Below are 14,922 nucleotides of genomic sequence, written 5' to 3'. Positions count from 1 at the left end.
AAGCATGAAAGAGGGAGCTCTTCTTAATATTTTGTCACCAAAATCATGTCGATACACCTTACCGACTGCGAGTAAAGCCACCCACGCTTTAACTTGACAGACATTGCGGACAGTACATTGCGGCGGTTACTTTTGTAACGAGTAGGGGTTAGAAATAATTACATTGGAGAATAATGAGAGAACACAACAATCAGGAGAACAAAAGTCCCAACAGTCAATGTCTACAATTTTTGACTTTAGTCTTCAGTTTTATATTCAAATACAAATACGGGGGTTGTTTTTGTAACGATTAGGGTAGAAGAATAATTTTGTTTCTTAGTTGTGCTTTCGAAAAATCGTGTTACTGGCTTACAAGTGCTTTTCATCTGGATTTTTTCATTTTTTAAATACTTTTGTGCAGCACAGGGGATTGCTTTTTGCAATAAGAGTTGATTTTACAAAAGCGTTTAATATCAAATGTGAAAGCAAAAAAAATAGCAAAAAAATCTATCCTAGTTATTTTCTCAATACTCTTTTTGAATACATTATCATTACAGGGGGTAGTTTTTTTAAATAACGGTTGATCTTATAAAAGTGTTTAATATCACATTTGAAAGCAAAAAAATGACAACAAAATCTAGTCTAATCATTTTTGCAATACTTTTTTAAATAATTTTTTTTATTACAGGGGGTAGTTTTTTAAATGAGGGTTGACTTTACAAAAGCTATTCATAGCTCATTGTAAAGCAAAAAAAAATAGCATAAAAATCTAGCCTCGTCATTTTTTAAATATTTTTTTAAAATACTTTTTTCCATTACAGGGGGTAGTCTTTTTAAAATAAGGGGGAACTTTACAAAAGCAATTCATAGCTTATTCTAAAGCAAAAAAATAGCAAATAAATCTAACCTCATCATTTTGTTTAATTTATTGATTTTTGAATTATTTTTGTGAAGGGCGCCGCTCAGTTGCCGGCAAGCTGGCGCCGCCCTGTTTTCTCGAAAAGAAATAGAGAAAAAAATTTTTTTTGGTAAAAAACAGAAATTAAATAGGAAAAAATATGCATTATATGACATTTTGTTTTTCGTTAGTGGCGCTGCTGAGTTGTCTGACCTTTGGGAATGATTGTTTAGATGCAAAAAACTAACAATAAGTTTGACTGTCAGCTCCCGATTGGTGCCAAAGTTGACTGGCAGACTGTCAAACATGTCAAAATTTCGAGCGAAAGAAACATCATTTTATTACTCTTGAATCCTATTGGGGATGATTTTTTAGGTGCAAACAACTACCAAGAACTTTGAGTGGCAGTTCCTGAGTGGTGCCAAAGTTGACTGGAAGACTGTCAAAAATGTCAAAAATTCGAGTGAAAAAGCGTCATTTTCATACTCTTCAAACCCATTGGGGGTGATTTTTCAGGTGCAAAGAACTAACAAAAATTTTGACTGGTAGCTTTTGAGTGGTGTCAAACTTGACTGGCAGGCTGTCAAACATGTAAAAAAATGACAGGATGACAATTAGAACCTTCATTTTAGTAGTGTTGAAACCGATTGGGGATGATTGTTTAGGTGCAAACAACTAACAGGAAGTTTGACTGGCAGCTCCTGTGTGGTGCCAAAGTTGACTGATAGGCTATCAAACATGCTAAAAATTCGTGAGAAAAAAAGGTCATTTTAGTACTCTTGAAACCCATCGGGAATGATTGTTTGAAATCTAAGCACGAACCAAAAATTTGATTGGCAGCTTCTCGGTGGTGCCAAAGTCGAAAAATTCGAGTGAAGAAACGCTATTTTAGTACTTTTGAAACCCATTGGAAATGTTTGTTTGGATGCTAAGAACTGAAAAAAATTTGACTAGCAGCTTCTTGGTGGTGCCACAGTTGACTGGCAGGCTGTCCAACATGCCAAAAATTCTATTGAAGTCATTTTAGTACTCTTGAAACCCATTGATGCGAGCTGTAAATTTACGTAAAAAGTAAGATTTTTGTAGTTTTTTTTTTATATGAGTATTAGCTTTAGAGAAGTATCCTATAGATAACAATTTTAGTTAATGAAAAGGAGAAAACTTTAATTCATTTGCTGATTAAAAGGCCAGTCTAGTATGGCACCACTGAGTAGCTGCCAGGCAAAATTTTTGTTAGTGTTTTGCACCTAAAAAATCATCCCCAATGGGTTTCAAGAGTATTAAAATGACGTTTCTTCACTCGAATTTTTGGCATGCTTGACAGTCTGCCAGTCAACTTTGGCACCACTCAGGAACTGCCAGTCAAACTTATTGTTCGTTTTTAGCATTCAAACAATTATCCACCGTGGGTTACAAGAGTACTAAAATGACGTTTTTTCACTCGAATTTTTGACCAGTTTAACGATAAATTGTTGCAAAATGCATCAAAAGCTGTTAGTCGGTCAACGAATTTCGAACTGTTGACTATCAAAACAAAACAATCTGAAATTTTAGAGTGCACTAAAGTGATGTCCATAGAATTGTCCAAAGAAGAAGTCCAAAAGGAGCGATGAATTGACTGAAGAAATTCAGATTAGCTTAGGAACGTGAGCTTAAACATCATTTGAATTTCAAAAAAAAGTCCTGAAAAAAATTATAATTAAAATGAAAATAAAAATTATATTGTGCGCGAGCACAATATAAAAGTTCGAGTATACCTAGAGTATACCTTGTCTCATTTCAATATATTTTCCACTGATTTAGGGAAATGTGTGTCCACGTGGATTCTAGTCCGACCCCTCTGCCGGTCTCCCTCGTGGACAAGCGTGGAATTTTGCCCCCCCCCCCTTCACCCCCTAAAGTGTACACGTGGTATATGGATGGCCCCTTATCGACACAAGGCCTCGTGAATCAATTTGTTTATTTTTAACATTGGATCTTTTACAAAAGGATTAAAACCATATTTCAGATACTAATTTAAAATTTTCAAATTTATTTATTTTTAATTTTAACAAAAAAATTACTTTTCTACCATAAAGGATTATTTTTTAACAAAATACTTTAATTTTCAATAAAATAATTGAATTTTTAACCTGAAATGATCAATTCTAAGTAAAACAGTCTAATAGAGCATATATTAACCAAAAATTATGACGACCCTGAATTTCGCTATACATATAGATTTGAAAATTGAGGAATTTATTTAAACAAAAGTAATTGTTCAATCAAAAAAATAAAAACATATCTGAATTCGGCTCAGCCATACCTCTAGGTGATTTTTAAACAATTTTATTGTTATCAACAAATGGGAACGCAATATAAACAAACGTAAAAGCTGAAAAATATTTTCAAGCACATTATGGCATACTTCAAAAAAATACCCCTGGGTGATTTTTGAATGAACGAAAAAAAATTATTCTTTAAACGAATAGAATGTTTATAAATTTTTTTTCGTTTTTCACGATTTAATGTACAACAATGTTAAGTAAAACCTGATAACGCAAACTAAATAAAAATAATACTATTTTGAGCTTTAACCAAACAAACAAAGTTAACACTGTCCATCAAACATTGTTTATATCCCCTCTACTCTCACTGAATGCCAAAAAAGCCTTTTCAAATAAATTTATATATTCAGACATATAGCCAGAACGAACAAATTGTCACAGAAAAAAACTGAAGGTATCGTTGAAGGCCTCTCATCCATATCTCTAGGTGATTTTTTAATAATTAAGAAATATTATCATTTAAATAATTATCTTGTTTATAATATATATAATTTATTTAAACAATTAGTGAACAACAATTTGAACTGACTGACAACTAGATATCTAATCTGGAATATTTTAGAATAGAAATAAATTTTTCAAACTGCAAAAATTCCAATTTAAGCATTGTTTTTACCCCCTCTCCTCTTGCTTGAAAAAACTCTTGAACATGAATTTTAAAATTGGGAACTGTAGCTAGAACGAACTAATTGTCCCAGAAAAAAACTGAAGGTATCGTTGAAGGCCTCTCATCCATATCTCTTGGTGATTTTTGAATCATTGAAATAAAATTATTATTCAAACAATGATATTGTTTATAATATTTATAATTTGTTTAAACAATCAGTGAACAAAAATTCCAACTAACTGACAACTAGATATAGAATATGGAATATTTTAGAAAGGAAATAAATTTTTCAAAATGCAAAAATTCCAATTTAAACATTGTTTTAACCCCCCCCCCCCCCACTCTGACTCGAAAAATCCATTGAAAATGATTTTTGATATTGGGAACTATAGCTGGAACGAATCAATTGTCCCAGAAAATAATTGAAGGTATCGTTGAAGGCCTCTCATTCATATCTCTAGGTGATTTTTAAATCAGTAAAAAAATTTTTTATTTACACAATGATATTGTTTATAATATAAATAATTTGTTTAAACAATCAGTAAACAGCAATTCCAACTGACTGACAACTAGATATCTAATATGGAATATTTTAGAATAGAAATAAATTTTTCAAAATGCAAAAATTCCAATTTAAACATTGTTCTTTTATCCCCTCCAAACTGACTGGAAAAATCCATTGAAAATGATTTTTAAAATTGGGAACTATAGAAGAACGAACTAATTGTCCCAGAAAAAACTAAAGGTATCTTTGAAGGCCTCTCATCCATATCTCTAGGTGATTTTTGAATCATTAAAAACAATTATTATTTAAACAGTGATATTGTTTATGATATTTATAATTTGTTTAAACAATCAGTGAACAACAATACCAACCAACTGACAACTAGATGTCTAACATGGAATATTTTAGAATGGAAATAAATTTTTGAAAATGCAAAAATTCCAATTTAAACATTGTTTTTACCCCCTCCACTCTGACTCGAAAAATCCCTTGAATATGAATTTTAATATGTTAATTTTCGAAATATCAAAAAAAAAGAATTGTTATTTAAAAAATTTGTCTTTTCATTTAGATTTATAATGTATGGTTTTGAAGTTGAAGTTTAAAGAAATTTGAACTGATTGGCTCTTCAGTGTTGGTAAGTCTGGTTGTTTCAAAAGCTACTGAGCTGAGCACAGGTAATTGGTTGATTGCTCATAGGTGGGGGATTGTCAACCACTGAAGATGAAGATCCTCCTTCAACTTAAATTTTATCCTCATAATTGTATACTGAACTTTGTGTGAGGTAGTTATTTTTCTTGTGTATAAAAAGTGTTTCCTGAGAAGTGTTGTCTAAAACTCATCAAATTTGGAAGTTTTATTGTGATTTTTTTACTATATCTATGTTTGATTTTGTATGCTTGTGACTGACGTGCAGGCTATGTTGGCGGGCCAATACTTGCAAAAAAGTAGCTGTATTGTCCATATCTTTGCAAAATATATTAGTGAAAATAATTCAAAATCAGCACCTTCTTCAGCAAAGCAATTATTAATAGTTATTGGATACTATTTTTTTGAAAGCCAGTGGTAACTGTAGTGTAACTAAATTGAATTTATGACGAGCTGTCATTTCACATTAACGTAAATAATAAATGCTTTTATAATATTTGTTGGGCAAGTTGAAATAATGTTGTGCAATTAAATTTATTATTTAATTATTGCAAAATATATTGGTTCCTTCTATCGCCAAGTTATCTATATACAGGGTGGACACGCTGGGGCTTACATACATGGCGAGTTGAATAATACCCGAATCGCACAACAGCAGGGAAGAAGCCATTATACAGGAGTATTTTCATATTTCGCGCCTTCAAAGTTGCATTCGGATCGGCTATTCGGCTAAGTCCGTGCATCTTCGGATCAAGTTTATGATAGTTTCCATGGTTGCGTTCGAAACTTCAAACGGTTATGTTCAGATTCACCTGTTTGCCCTAATCGCTGTCAGTAAATGTAGGCAGTGTTAATTTAAAGTTTACGCATGTAATATTGCATTCACTTTATTTGAAACATATCCTGTCTATTCATAACCTACCTTTTTAATGCAGTAAAAATAAGCGTTAAACACCATTCATTCTTCGCCCACTGGAAGCACAGAATATTATTACTATTTTATAGTATTTGTCACTTAGCAGCTATTCTATAATGTTATTGGCACAGAAAAAAAATGACGTTCACATCTCAGTCCACATGTCTCATTTCATTATTAATTAAACACTTTTATTATTTGTAATTACTATATAACATAACCTATATTGTTTTTACACTTTTATCCGTTTGAAGTTTCGAACGCAACCATGGAAACTATCATAAACTTGATCCGAAGATGCACGGACTTGACCGAATGGCCGATCCGAATGAAAATTTAAAGGCGCGAAATATGAAAATACCCCCGTATAATGGCTTCTTCTCTGCTGTTGTGCAATTCGGGTAACATTCAACTCACCATGTATGTAAGCCCCAGCGTGTCCACCCTGTATCTAAATCTAAAGTTCTATCTTCTTCTTTTAATTTTTCTGTTTATTTTATGTACGCCAACGTACCTTTCTTTCGTCTAATGTTTAAAACGAAATTAGCTTTATGGGTTATCATGATTCATCATTTTCATTTTTCATAATATTTCCATAGTTGGCGTATATAATTCTTAATGTTGCATGTGTCAGTGCTGGTGGGAAACGAAACTTTAAAGAAGACTAAAGAAGTCTAAAGAAGTCTAAAGAAGCTATCCACAAAAAAGGTAAGAAATGTAATTAGCTAATTCTTGTTATGTTTTGTTGAAAAATTGTTTGTCTAAACATAAAAAGTAGCCAAGTAGCATATGAGGAGTATTTCTAATATGATTCCACCCAATGAATCCTGTGAGATCTCTTTTTGTTCTCTGCAATAAACGACTTTCTTGTGTTTGATTCGTAAGAAATGAGAAGACTGCTTAGTCCACAAAAGAGCTTACTAAATCTGAAATTTGCGAAGTGTAGTGATAAATATTTTCTCGCATACTGTCAAAAACTTAAAAAATAACTTGTGCACCAGAAGTTGTAAAGAAGTTTTTGCTTTTATGTTACGAAGTTCTTCGGAACGTTGACCTCAATTTCAAAAATATCAAAATATTTAATTGTTCACGCATTTTAAATGTGTAGTATATAGTATACAGTATTTTCACCATTACATAATGAGCCTCAGACTCATTTTAAAATTGAAATAAGTATAAATAGTAGCAGAACTGATTTTTTTTGTCTGATATACAATATAAATCTACATGAAATCTCGTGATATTTTTTAGAATTTTTAAATCCTGGAAAACCCGTTAATCATTTTACATACCATAAAAAAACATTGAAATCTCTTGGAATCCCATATATTTTTTTACATTTGTTACGATTCCTAAAGGCCTGAAATCTCTTAAATATATGAAATCCCTGCAATGGCTTGAATTTCACTGACAGCCATTATTTGGATTCCTTCTTTAATCCTTGAAATATAGTAGAGTTACTTAAAGTCTTGGAAATGTTTTAAACTTCTGAAAGTTTATGATATCATGTCAAATTTGTACAAGTTTTTTAATCTCTTGAAACTGAATAATGTAAACTTATATACTGGAAGCTTTCTAGAATTTTGAAGTAAATAACTAAAAATGACATGAAGTTAAACTGTGAAATTATATAAGTTATTTAACAGTAAACATTTTTTAAGACTAAGCATTTTCTAAATTATGATTTAAATTATTTCTGTTAGAATTCTTATGAAATTAAAATGTTGGTAATTTTTATTACACGTGAAGGTTTAGCAATTTTACTTACAAATTAATTTACAACTTGTTACAATTAAGATTGTATCCTTCAAAATTTAAAGTAAGTGTTATGAAATCCTAATGAATCAATCCTTACTATATTAAAGAATTCAGTATCAAATTGCTTGATTTTAAATATACGCTTTATAATTGATATTTGTTAATAAAAATGTAAATGTTGCTGATTAAAAAAAATTGCACTTTTCTGAAAGCGAAAAGTTTTTAATTTGATTATTTAAAAATATAATATTCTGCATTAGAGCAATATTTGAATGCACTTAGAAATTTATTAAAAGTCTTTAGATAGGAATAGTCGAATTTCAAGTTATTTTTAAATTAATAATTGTTTATAAAGTTTCAATAGTAGATTTATATTCGTGGAACTACTACGACTTTCGATTTAAAATAGTTTATTGTTAGAAGTCTAAATCTCTACATTGTTCTGTTTTTAATTGCTTCAGAAACGTCCTGAAAGTGAGCTATTTTTTAATTTTAAACGCTTTTAATTTTTAATTCTTTACTTATTTAGGTATTGAAAGTTCAATTATAACATAATTTCCATTAAACCTGTGAGCTTATAAATAAAACCCTACACTGAAAAATAGGAAATATAAATTATTTTTAAATTACGTATTGTAAACTGGATTACTACGTACTTAAGAAAAGTTAACAATTAAAAATATCATTAAAATAAGAATAAAAATATTAAACTTACCCACAAATCCCGGTCCAGTGTCCACCTTGCTAATATATATAAAAAAATTTTAAAAGTAGACCGGTAACTGCCTTGAACTTTTTGATACCGAAAAACGGTTATTCTTAACTGATAAATTATTTCCGTGATTAAACGCAACCCTTACATTCATACATGAAATGAAACTATAATTGTATAATAGCTTGAAATGAAAACATTAACAGTATGTAACATAGTAACTTCAGCCAGTTTTCAGATTAGTAGCTTGAATTCGAATTAATTAATAATTTGAATTAATAATTTGAATATTATAAACAATATAATTGTTTAAATAATAATTTTGTTCAATGATTCAAAAATCACCGAGTGATATGGAAGAGAGGCCTTCAACGATACCTTCAGTTTTTTTCTGGGACAATTAGTTCGTTCTAGCTATAGTTTCCAATTTCAAAAATCATTTTCAATGGATTTTTCGAGTCAGAGTGGGGGGGGGGGGGGGGGGGGGGGGGGGGGGTTAAAACAATGTTTAAATTGGAATTTTTGCATTTTGAAAAATTTATTTCCATTATAAAATATTCCATATTATATATCTAGTTGTCAGTCAGTTGGAATTGTTGTTCACTGATTGTTTAAACATATTATAAATATTATAAACAATATCATTGTTTGAATAATAATTTTATTTCAATGATTCAAAAATCACCAAGAGATATGGATGAGAGGCCTTCAACGATACCTTCAGTTTTTTTCTGGGACAATTAGTTCGTTCTAGCTACAGTTCCCAATTTTAAAATTCATGTTCAAGAGTTTTTTCAAGCAAGAGGAGAGGGGGTAAAAACAGTGCTAACTTTGTTTGTTAGGTTAAAGCTCAAAATAGTATGCTTTCTATTTAGTTTGCGTTATCAGGTTTTACTTAACATTGTTGTACATTAAGTCGTGAAAAACGAAAAAAAAACATCCTATTTGTTTAAATTATTATTTTTTTTGTTCATTCATAAATCACCTAGGGGTTTTTTATTGAAGTGTGCAGTAATGTGCTTGAAAATATTTTTCAGCTTTTACGTTTGTTTATATTGCGTTCCCATTTGCTTATAACAATAAAATTGTTTAAAAATCATTCTTTTTGCATAATTCGAAAATTACCTAGAGATATGGCTGAGCCGAATTCAGATATGTTTTTATTTTTTTGATTGGACAATTGCTTTTGTTTAAATAAATTCCCCAATTTTCAAATCGATATGTATAGCTAAATTCAGGGACGTAAAATATGACATCGTATCCAAAAACATGAATTTAAAAACAAAAAGACCATTTCTAAAAAGTACAGATTTTTTAATCACAAAAGAAAACAAATTAATCTAAAGACTAATTTTCCGTGCAAAAATTAAATTTTGAACCAGTATATATGATTTTGCAGAAAAAAATAATTTTCCACAAAATAGTTAAATTTTCAAACAAAGAGATAAACCTCCATTGAAAAAAAATCCAACAAAGTAGTTCAATTTATACCCACGCAGTTTAACTTTAAATTAAAAAAGATCCAGTTTCATCAAAATAGTTAAACCGCCAACTTAAAGAGACGAATTTATAAAGAAACTTCTTAACAAAATTATTGAATTTTCGAACAAATAATTTAAAACTTATAACTAAAAAGATCACCTCCAAGTGGAAAAAACTAAGAAAAAAAATAATATACATATAAATACAAGGCACATAAATCAATAACAAGAATATTAAATCAGGGTTACCACAAAACTTCATTAAAAAATTTTCTTGTTTTCCCCTAACCCATTTTTCATTTTCCCTGGCCATTAATATTCAAAGACCAGATTCTAGTAATATTTTTAACTTTTATAAACGAAATAAAATAATATTTCAAACACAAATTAAAAATTTTCAATTCTATTTATTTATCTTAAACAAAAAAAAAGACTTTTCTATCATAAAATATTATTTTTTAACAAAATACCTGAATTTTCAACAAAATAATTAAATTTTTAAGAAAAGATGAGATTTAATTTTAAAACCAAAAAAAAAAACAAATTTTCAAAAAATTAAATTTTCTCAAACATAAAAGAAAAAAAGTTCATCTGAAGTAATGAACCTTTAAAACAAAAAAGAAATTTTCAATTAAACTTTCAATTAAAAAAGATTAGTTTTAAACAAAATAGTTAAACTTTCAACTGAAATTTTCTAAGAAATTAATTTAATCCTCAAGCAATGAAGATTAACTTTTATACAAGAAAGATGATTTTTCTATTGAAACAGATGAATTTTTGAGTCAAAAAAACAAATTAAAAAAAAATAGTTGATTTTTCATCAAAAATAATTTTATTTTGACTGTTCAACAACAAAATATGAGTTTGAAACATTGAGTAAATTTTATACTAAAATACTTGAATTTTTTACCTTAAAAGATGAATTTCAACAAAACAGTAAAATTCTCTAGGTTCTAAAAGTGATGACCTTGTAACAAAATTGTTGAATTTTCTACCAAACAGTAGCATTTTATAAAAGAAAGTTGATATTGTTACTAAACCATATGAATTTTGAATAAAAAAGACAAATTTTAAACAACAAAAATAATTTTATTTTCCACTGAAGAGATTTCAGTCGATTTTTTAAGTCACCAAATTATGAATTTTAAATAAGTAAATTTTTGTACGAATTATTTGAATTTTTGACTAAAAGTTATTACTTTTTAATAAAATTGTTTAATTTACCACCAAACAGTTGCATTTTAATCCATGAGAGATGCAAATTCTATTAAAATAGATCAATTTTCCAGTTGAACACAAAGTTTCCAAAAATAGTTCATTTTTAAATACAAAAAGTTCCAGTTTACTTTTAAAGGCTAAAATATTAATTGTAAACAATAAGTCATTTTTCTATAAAATATTCGAATTTTTAACAAAACAGGCATTTATGCGAAAAAGATGCCATTTATACTGAAATAGATAAGTTTTTAAATTTAAAAGACAAATTTTCAAAAAATATTTGAATTTTCATCCATAAGATTTCAAGTAACTTTTCAACGCCAAAATATGAATTTCAAACAAAAAGTAATATTTCTGCGAAAATAGTTGAATTTTGAACTCATTAAGACTAATTTAAAACAAAACGTTTTGCAAGGCAAATTAATTACTGAAAAGATTTTTATACTAGAGTTACCACAAAAATTTATTTTGAAAATTCCTTAATTTTTTCCTGACCCCCTTTTTATCTGCCCTGACCAATAATATTCAAAGACTGAACTCTTAAAATCGTAACATGTTTAACCAAGAATCTTTTATAAACGGAATGAAACAATTTCAAATTAAAATTTTAAATATTTCAAATTTCTTCTTCACAGATTTCTTGTTGAATCTCTAGTTTTTTTAAATTGTTGTTGACTAGGGTCGTTTTTTAATCGCCAGGTTTTTTTGCGTGTAAAATTAAATTCATATAAAATGTTTGTATAATTACTAAAAGTTATTTGTTTTATTTGCGAATTTCTAAAAATGACGCAGATAAAGGACCTCCCCCGGCCCTTAGCTGTTACGTGATTTAATTACGGTGAATAAAAAAAATAAAAATAAAAATATTTACTAAGAGTAAACAGCTAACCCTGGACGATGACTCGAGACTTGGAAATCAGGAAGTAAATATTATCTTTTTGTACATTGATATATCCCTACTCCTTGTTTAGTACAGCTGGTATGTTTTGGGACGGCTTACGGTCAAGTGTCAGTTAAGGCTTGGAAATTTCGGTTGTGGTTACCAGTTAAAGCTTATGTTAACAAATTTCTGAGCTCTTAAGGCTCATTCAAAATTTTATAAGTATCTTGTGTAGTTTATTTCAGTCATTTAATATGATCTTTAAATTTGTTGTTTTATACAATTAAGGATAAAATGGATTTAAACCTGAACATTTTTCTCCTGTTAGTATTTTCGCAATATTTGATCACAACGGGCGAATGTGAAACTCCGATTAGAAAAATTGAGGACATTTTCGGACGGCTGGGACCAACATCTTTGTTGACAACATTTACAAAGTATGCAAATTTTTCTGAATATACCGAGCAGACTTGTGGAGGACAATTTCTGGTGTATACGAACAGCCTTAGAAGAGGAGAAATGTGGGCTCTTAAAAGTAAGTTTAAGTTTTTTTTCTAGAGAACTGTACTTAAATTACGTGACATGTTAGGGGGGGGGGGGGTCCAGAAATTTTGTTGCGAATTTTATTGGCCAGGGAAAATTCAGGGACTTAGATGAAAAATCTTGCAAGAGTGAGGGAATTAAGTTAAAGGAATTAATAATTAAGAAAAGGCAAAGCTAAATCTTTTTTGAATACAAATTATATTTTTTGTATAGTTGCCTTTTTAACTTAAAAATTCTTATGTTTTAGTAGAAATATCCTCTTTCTTGGTTAAAAATTCAAAGAATTTGTTGAAAATTCAGAATTTTGGCCTAAGGTTGTCCTTGTTGGTTGAAAATTCGTCTTCTTATATTGAAAATTCAATTATCTTTGTAGAAAATTTACTACTTGTTTAAAATTATTTGTTGTGTGAACAAAATTTAAATTTTCGATTTATCGAGAAAATTCAGAAAGTTGTTACGACAATATTGTATGGCTTCCAAAAAGAAACATTTTTCTCTTCTTGACTTTTTTCATATCGAGCGTTGTTCGGCTTAAAATTTTCATTCTTTTTTTGGTTTTTTTAGACTTTGAAAATGCGATAACTTTAAAAATTTTATTTTAACGACTTAGGAATCGAGTTTTCAGATCGATAAACACAATGGCTTAAAATTGTTTGATAATGCTCTAACTTTTTGAATTTCTGTTCAAAATAGCTGGCTAACGAACACGTTCTTTCTTTTTATGCGTTATAACAATGTACCGAAGCCTAATCCAATCTGATTCGTCTCCAGAAAGTTATCGTGCCTACAGGATACGGACAGACAGATAGACACCTTCGTAAAAATAATTATTTCTGGAACAGGGAATCTCAATACGTTGAGATTTGTTAAAAACCGACTAATTGAAATTTTAAACTTTATTTATTAGACATATTTGCGAAACATTTGTAAACATTTTGAATTCTTTAGGAAATAATTTAAATCTGTGTGAAATCCTTGAAAATCTTTGTAAAGTAGTTAAAATATTTGTTGTCTTATAATAAGATGTTAATTGGACGATATTATTTAATTGAGTAATATCATAAATTATAAAATAAAAAGATGATGTTCATTTGACATACTTCAGAAAAAAGAAAAGAATCTGTATGTTGTTGAAGATTCTTTATTATTGTTTGTCAAAGTTTTGAGCACAACATTTTCTTCTCTTTCGGATAGTCAATTATTTAAAAATTTCCATTCAAATCAAAAGATTTACAAAAATTGTATGTGGTAAAAACATGTTAGTTTCTCTATCTCAATCTCTTTTTATCATGGGTCCAATTATTGAGATCACTTCTGTTTACATTGTTAATCATTTATACTAATCATCTTTAGTGATTTCATGATCAAAAAATTAGCGAAGTGAATAAATTAATAAATTAATTGAGTCTCCTGACGAGGAAAAAATTTTGTTCCCTAAACGTTGACAAACAATAATAAAGGATCTTCAACAACATCTAGATTTTTTCTTTGGTCTGAAGTATGCCAAATAAACATCATATCTTTATTTTATAATTAAATATTTGTGAGATTATTTTAAATCTTTGTGAACTGTTTCGGAGATCATAAAAATCGCTGTGAAACAATTGAAGTTTCCGTAAAATCTTTTAAATTTATTCGATCTACATATTTGTGAAATATTTGTACAAATTCTAAAATCCTTAGGAAATCATTGAAATCTGTCTGAAATCCTTGAAATCTATCAGAAATCCATGTGTAATAATCAAAGTATTTAGCAAATCTTTTAAATGCATCCGAAATATTTGTGAAATCTTTTGCAAAATATTTTAAATATTTTTGCAATATTTGGTCATATTTGTGAAATAATTACATTATCTTTGCGAAGCTTTTGAAATCTTTCTGAAGTCTTTGAGAAATCATTCAAATCTTTGGCAAACTAAATTTCACACCTGTATTTATTATTACTTATTATTTACAATTTATTGCTCATTCAATATTCATGTACAATTTCTACCTAGGATAATATTAATACACTATGAATAAATTGTGCTATTTAATATTATAAGTCTATGCACCTGCCTCCACCTAGAAATCGATAATATAATAATATAATAATATAATAATATAATATAATAATTTATACAAAAATATTAATCTATTATATTGTATTTTGATATGAGCTGATCAGGACTAACTTTTAAATATAAAATACCTTTCTCTCAAATAATAATACTTTCTTTATAGGATCAATTATAATTTGTTGTACTAGGGCTGGTCAAAAATGTTCTAACAACATACCGAGAAGGTTTCGCACTTCTTTGTAGTGTGGGAATATTGATAGAATCTTTAAATCGATCTTTATATATTTCTATATATCCTCTAGAATCAAACCGAAGGGCCTATGACAAAGCCACCGAACGCGTCCTCGGGTTGCGGATAGAGGGTCCCTGTACCAAGGGTTTCTGCTGAAT

At 28.9% G+C, this 14,922-nt stretch overlaps 1 protein-coding gene across 2 annotated transcripts in view; it reads left to right on the top strand.

Moving 5' to 3' along the window:
- The first annotated feature begins 12,053 nt into the window (after nucleotides 1-12,053).
- LOC117173900 (O-acyltransferase like protein-like) overlaps nucleotides 12,054-14,922 on the top strand; it is a 92,474-nt gene continuing 89,605 nt past the window's right edge. For both annotated transcript variants that reach the window (XM_033362555.1, XM_033362549.1), the window contains exon 1: nucleotides 12,054-12,464. In XM_033362555.1, coding sequence (XP_033218446.1) covers nucleotides 12,224-12,464 — 241 coding nt within the window. In that variant the 5' untranslated portion in view covers nucleotides 12,054-12,223. The remainder of the gene's footprint in view (nucleotides 12,465-14,922) is intronic.

Source organism: Belonocnema kinseyi, chromosome 1, assembly GCF_010883055.1.
Source record: "Belonocnema kinseyi isolate 2016_QV_RU_SX_M_011 chromosome 1, B_treatae_v1, whole genome shotgun sequence".
In the NCBI taxonomy this organism is placed as follows: domain Eukaryota; kingdom Metazoa; phylum Arthropoda; class Insecta; order Hymenoptera; family Cynipidae; genus Belonocnema; species Belonocnema kinseyi.
The sequence above is the reverse complement of the archived record's forward strand: the minus strand, read 5'-3'. Positions and strand labels throughout refer to the sequence as shown.